The following is a 7,190-nucleotide window of genomic DNA, read 5'->3' on the forward strand; positions in this document are numbered from 1 at the left end:
TTTTAAAAAATGGATTGATATATGATTGAATACTTTGTAGATTTTTGGACAATCTCAAACCGTGGAAATTATATTATTGACTTTGTATAATAGTATTTTTTTAATTCACTTTTGTAGATATATCGTCACAGCAGCTGAAGAGAGTCTTAAGATTACCTTTGTATGGGTTATGGGGAGGCGTATTTTTTGTATGTTTTACTCCTTGTTTGACCAACTTGCAACTGTTTCAACCAACTACAACAATCTATTTTGTAAAATTTTGTTTGACATCTGGCAATGCAATACAGAGAGTAAAGCTAAACTCGTAAAATATACCCTCAGATAAGAAAAGATAGTTTATTTGACATCAGCGCGCTCGAACGTCACCAGTTATGAACAAAAATCAAAACCGTTTTCAGAATTACAATAGCTTTAGAACCTAACTTGCACAATTTTTTTAGACGATGCTATGTTGGTAGTATAATACAGTAAATAATATTACCATCACATGATTATGCAGAAAACATGTTTTTAAAGTATAAACAGAGATTGTACATTGTTATTTTTAAAACGTTACATCAAACATAACCTAATCACAACATACATATTACACTTCCAGTCTAAATTATTCGTGATTATTTCAACACTTTATAAAAATGGGGAGTAAATCTGCAATCGCTATCGCAGAGATTCGAGCACAAGCTGTTGCAAAGGAAATTGAAAGAAAACAGAATCTCATGAGGTTAAAATGGTTCGAAGAGAATTACGAGAGAGTATATTTAAATCCATCACTACCACCTGAGAAAGTACCTAAGAAAGCTGCTATTTTGTATGAGGAGCTGAGAAATCGGAGAAAGGAAAGGTTTAAAACAGATAGAGAAATAAGAGCTAAAGGCTTAGCACAGCCAAAATTTGAAGAGGAGAAAAAGGAAGTGATTTTAGACCCAATGTATCCTGTCGCAAAAGAAGTCAAAGATACGCTCTACAAAGGTAGGTAAAACGTTATTAGGTATATATATGTTCTACATAAAAATATTTAACATAATCTTGCAGAATATGTTTGCAAATGTTTTGAAGTTAACTTCTTATTTGTGTATTGCCTAGAACACTTAATATTGCATAAAACACTTATTTAATATTGATCAAAGATAGATTGTTGATGTTGTTTTGTGATATTCCAGTGAGTGTAAGCCTATTGTCGCTTTTCTAAGACTAAAGACCACTTCAGCCTCAGTAACCGGAACCAAACTTTTACCTTCTAATACTTACTTTTCATACTTTTCAATGAAATGGCGACCATACAAAGTAGGTATTTTAAGCAAAGTATGAATTAATGTATATGATTAAAAAGTTTAAAGCATACCTGGGGCATACATTTTGCACTTGGGTTTGGGCGTGAACAGCCCAGTTCTGGGGCAAAGGTATACTATATATTTTACGATAAACACGAATTTTTATCATTCATACTTTACAACATTCCCAGCTACTACGGTGTTAATAGGGTGTTCAGTATAAAAATAATGTGGTTGCATTGTTCCGATTTTAATTACTAGTTTCTGTCGGATACATCGACTTTTTAATCGAACAACTGACACATTAGTTGTTTCAGATAGCGGACTATCTGAGCCGCTCATTTAAATATATTCGAGTTGGATTAAAAATTGGATACGGCTAGTGTATATAGAGAGTATTTCTACTTTACAGTACAAAGTTAGAGGTTGTTGGTGCAGCTCATTGGTACACAATAAGCTATTTTTCCTACGATGCAATCCCATGCTCTACTTATAAGCCTGGTCCTCTGTTTTTTGGTTTTTTTAAGGTTTTAGCTAAGTAAACTGTTGGTTCAACGGGATTGTTTGCGTTTGAATTACAGGAGTGAGCCATGACGAGGAGGGCCGCTACAAGTATCTCACGCTGCGCAACAAGTTGGCCCCGTATGACAAGTTCCGCCACAAAGATACGTCAGGCTGGGATTACGGTTGGCAGATGCACGAAACTGCGACACCTCCATGTAAACTGTACAATATCAGGTCAGTTACTAGCATGTACAAGCGTTGACTATTGATACAACTAAATATTCTATCCCTATGTTAAAATGATCACAAGAATTTGAAACAACATGTGCGTAGAAGTAAACAATTGAGCCATCCAATACTGTATTTCTTTCTAAGAGTTGCTGGTGCAATATGTTCTGCAAAATATTTCAAAACAAAATAAATATAATTAATTCTTCTTAAAACTGGGAATTTGATACAAATTAAAAAATGATAGGCATGGTAATGATATAAATGTTCTACTATTTCAAATCTAACTCCAGTTAATGAACCGTAGTTGTAAAAATACTATAAGATAATTCATTTTCAGTTAGTTACGGTTTATTATTCTTGATTGGATACAATGAGTGCTAACCCGTTCAGTGTGGCATACCACAAATTGTACATGACAAGGGATCAGGGGACAAGGTACAGCCTTCCAGCGTCCAGGGACTTCTTTACAGGATTTTAGTTTAGTATCAGCGGAAGTCCTATTCTTCAGGCCAGTACATTGCTGAAGAACTTCACGAGATCACAGAAAACCTCTTCTGCAAGTCAAGAGGAAAACCAATACATTCTCATCTGATGTGTGCGTGAATTCCTAATTTAGCTAGCTGCTTGTCATCTGCGATGGGCCAGCGATAACTATCGTCTCTTCTTCTAGATGCCCCAACGGGGATTTTACTGAGTTCCTGGGAGTTTCCACTTGATCCAATGGAATTGATTTCTCTCTTTGCCATGGGCTGGAAATAACACACATTGATTAGTAGTTTGTACACTTGTAATACCACTTGGTATGAAACATTGTCAATGTACGTAACAAATAAAAATATCTAAGTCTCCCATGCAGGGAAGCCGGAAGCCTGGTAACCAACAAATGCACAACCTCCTGATTTGGAGCTGCATTCTTTTTGGAAGTTGCTTAAGATTGCTGGCTACCAGAATCGAACGATTTGAGATTAATAAATTGTCTGGATAACTGACAAATGGACAATATTTTTTTTTACACGCCGCTGGATATTGATACTGTCCATATTGCCAGTTATTAAAGACAACTGTGTGGACTTCGTTATAATTTAAGTTATATTTATTACTAACTACCAAATAATTTACCAAATAAATTCACTTATCTTTTAGCTGTTGCTTCCATCAATGAGTAAGGTCTGAGCAGAGTTTGGTAATCCTTATGACGTATGTCTACTAGTAGGTTCGGAGTATTAAGTTTCCCTTCCTTTCATCGTTTATGTGGAAAGTCGTCAAAGTACTCTTCATTTGTATCCAATAAACTACCTAAATTCATAAAAATATTAGAATTTGTACATCAAGTATAATTACATCCAGTATATCCAAACTCTTTTTCTCTCATGAAATAATATTAAATCAGAAAACATATTGATGAGCTTTCAGAGTATTATCTTACTAATATTATAAATCTGAAAGTTTGTGAGTTTGTGTGTGTGTTTGTGTGTATGTTTGTGTGTGTGTTTGTTGCTCAATCACGCATAAACTACTGGACGGATTGGGCTGAAATTTGGCATGATGATAGCTCACATTCCCGATTAACATTATAGCATATTCTTATCTCAAAAACCCTTTCGGGCTCCGCCCCAGTGGCTCTGTAGTTCCCCATGTTAATCTTATGATTTTTCAAAAGGAATTAATGAATCTTAACAGCTGTTTCAATTAAACAAGTTGGTTCTGTTCTATGATGTGCAATAGCATAAAAGTTACAAGGATTACCAACAGGGTGCAGCACTATTAATTTTTTTTTATTTATGACAACAGCTAATTTCTTACCAAAAGGTGAGTGAGCGTAGCGAACGAACTTCAACCTGGAGGCGAGTTAGCGTAGCGAACGAGCTAACCTGAAGGCAAGTGAGTGCAGCGAACGAGCTCCAACCTAAAGGTGAGTGAGCGTAGCGAACGAACTTCAACCAGGACGTGAATGAGCCATGCGAATACTTATGAAGTTAAACGGGGCGAAGCCCGCGGGTACAGGTAGTAGAACATATTTAGAACAATATTAATCGTCCTTTGTACGGCAGAAACCATTAACCATTTATCAAGAGATATAAAGATTTATAAAGATAATCAATTACTAAATGAGTTACAATACATACCCAACAAATAGTTCATATAACTCACCGATCATGGTGTTATGGCTTCGTTGTAGGGTGTGAGTCTACGGGCATGCTTTGGAATGATTCTTAAGTTCAAAATCTTGATCATACCTTTCTTGATGTATTTGATTCTTATTTTCCTATTTTTATCAAGAGCAATTTAGTTTTTCTGTCATTAAAAATATTAGTTCTCGCTGGTATTAGTTTCCATAGATACAAAAAAATTCTTGGTTTAATTCAACAAACGGGAGATAATTTATTGGAGATGATTGCTTTTAATCCACTTAGATCAGAATCTAACAACATACAATAGTGTTGTAATTAAATTATTTATTTGCTTATGATGTCACCACAAAGAAGTGTTTTATCTTTCCGTGATGACACATATGATACAGATAGCATGCCTAAATTCTTTAATTTTATTCAAGCTTTCTACCTTGCAGCTTACTATACAAATTTCACAGAATTCGATTTTCTAAATTCCACCATAGTTGTACCATTTTTGACTAATCTTCATCTATGAAACACCGGCCGCCATACCCGTGCTTCGCTGCGGGAAAGAACGCTAAAGAAAATAATGATGTTCTATAGATCTGCTGTATAAAAAGTTTATAGCTCATAAATAAACTGATTTGAGGTATTTGTTTGACAGGAGTTGCTGGCATCGTCGAATGAACGGAGCTCTCAAGACTGACGATCTTCAGAGACGACCTCCCAACCCTTCTGGACACATCTCCTTCCCTTTCTTGTGAAACAACTTTTAATCGATAGTACTATTCATAAACATGTTTGTAGCTACGTAAAAGTATATTGCAGATTATAACAATTCTATCAGGAATGTCTTTAAGAGCGCGCTTTGTCTGATGCTTAAAGCACGGGTCATGAATGTAGAGGTCAAGATCACCAATAACTTCAGCTATAAGAAAACGCCATGGAGGTTTAGATACTAACAGCTGTTAGTGTATTTACTTAGAGACCCAAAAACCCCCTCTCTTGTGCGAACATAGCCATCTCTGTATTGATGACCTCCTGAAGTTTAAAGATATACGATAGTTTTACGTATCGATATCATGATTTGATTATTTTGTAACAGCTAATGTCAATCAATAGCTTTGTTTAGTTAAAACCAATTAATTTATGAAAAACTACCTGGAAATTTTACTTACAAATCTGGACTAAAGCATGTCATTCAAGATGAAAAACTCACAACTTTGTGGCACATTTTGCAATGCAACAGGGAATGTAGATTATAACATCTGTAAATTATGGTCTAAATCTAGTTATGACGTAACTGGAATTAACATGTTCACTTTCCATCGATATTTTACGATACAGCTGATCGCTGAATGAGTTTTTCAGGATTACATGAGGATTTTCAGAATTAATTAGACTGAAGCTCAATGGTGGGATTAGCGTGGATTATATTATATGAACAACTCTCATTTGTTGTGAAAAATGGAACCAGGGGTAATCAAAGTGTTTCCCGTGTTATGCATTTGGTTTAGTGTATGAATTACATTTTTGAACAGTATAACATTTAACATATAAACTGGACCCAGCTGTTCCTGATCATCGGGCTTTAAATAAATGATCCTGGATCCTGATAAATGAAACGGCTGATTTTAGTCAGTAACAAAGCTCAAAGATCATCTCACTCCATTCTAAACTCATCCTTCACCCAGATTTGGGTTAAAATATGCACCTATGTGGCGTCCCCATCTCAATAATTGATTGATTTATTTGTATTAGTTATATATATATACATATGTATACATATACAAATTTCTGTACGCAGACCGGTAATAAACAGGTGCTGGGAAAAGTCAGTAGCTTTTTATGGTATGTAACCCTGTTCTTAATTACCTTCTGTTCTTAATCACTGTGCTACAATAAAAAGTGTCGTCTTAAAAATGGCTCATCTTAATCAGTGTCTAGAACTATACAAAAGGCGCCTCACTCCGTTACTCATTTTGCTCATTTGATGTGTATTTGATTTAAGGCCCTAGGTTAATATAAATTGCTGGTGTTTCTTAATTGTAAAATGAGTCACGCTGTTTCTTGAGCAATGATTATCGTCTACTTTTTACTTCTCATAATCACCAGGCTCGTAAAAATGTAGAAAGTTTAACTTAAACACATGCCATTAAAGGTTGGATGATAATAAAGTATTTGTATGCACTTTGACATTCTCGATTCAACGCGTACATCTAGGCTCTAGAGTTTTGTCACATTGATTTGCAATTAAATTATCATACAACAATAAATTTTAGTTTTGTTTATTTGTTGGGTTTTTCATTTTATGTTATTTTATTCTATTACAGTTTCCGGGGAAAGTTTGGTGGCTTTCTTTTACCTTGCATTTGCCTCCTATCATCGGCCTAAAACTCGAACATGTGATGTTGGGTGCATTATGTTCTTGCTAATATGGAACAATCCCTACAATTATGTTCATAGGAACTGTACTGCATTGAGTTGCAAGATGACATTAATTTGACTTTTATTCAATCAGACATTAAAAATTCCTCTGGTGCTTAATGGCATGATGTATGATTTAAATCAAGTATACTACTATTTAGTTAAAAAAAAAACTAGCATCCAGTAGAGTAACCATAAAACCAATAAGTAAAATTATAACTCCCTTTGAATAACTCAACATATTTTTCACGGCCTTTGATCAAAATTTACAGTCTTATTATTTGCACGATACAAAAGCCTGAACCGTAAAGTCTATTTAATTAAATTCCTTCTGTGACAGTGAATTCAATTTGTTCAGTTTGATCTTCTCTGGTGTAATTATTGGGTGTGGTTTAATGCATGCTCGGCATTTTGAGGTGGAACAGTTGCGTTTTTGTTTTCTAAACTTTAATGAGGTACAAAGTTTTATTAACAGGTTTTGTACAAACCTTTAATGGTGTAATTGATAGAGTATTTTATCTCTCAGTAAAATTATTATAAGAGCAACACAATTTGTAATCAAGGTATTAAGAAAAGTTGCACAACAATCTACAAACAATTATTCTTCCGGAACAATGATAACTACAAGAAATACACTGATATA

General features: G+C 34.6%; 1 protein-coding gene across 1 annotated transcript; it reads left to right on the forward strand.

Moving 5' to 3' along the window:
• Positions 1–539: 539 nt before the first annotated feature.
• Positions 540–4,945, forward strand: LOC129001791 (uncharacterized). Its single transcript, XM_054429235.1, has 3 exons — positions 540–969; positions 1,853–2,009; positions 4,785–4,945. Exons 1-3 carry the CDS (start codon positions 636–638, stop codon positions 4,882–4,884), a joined length of 591 nt encoding a protein of 196 aa, XP_054285210.1. The 5' UTR covers positions 540–635; the 3' UTR covers positions 4,885–4,945.
• The last annotated feature ends 2,245 nt before the right edge of the window (positions 4,946–7,190 follow it).

This window comes from Macrosteles quadrilineatus, unplaced genomic scaffold (assembly GCF_028750875.1).
Source record: "Macrosteles quadrilineatus isolate MER2022 unplaced genomic scaffold, UCM_ALF_1.0 Scaffold_8__2_contigs__length_117827958, whole genome shotgun sequence".
Lineage (NCBI taxonomy): Eukaryota > Metazoa > Arthropoda > Insecta > Hemiptera > Cicadellidae > Macrosteles > Macrosteles quadrilineatus.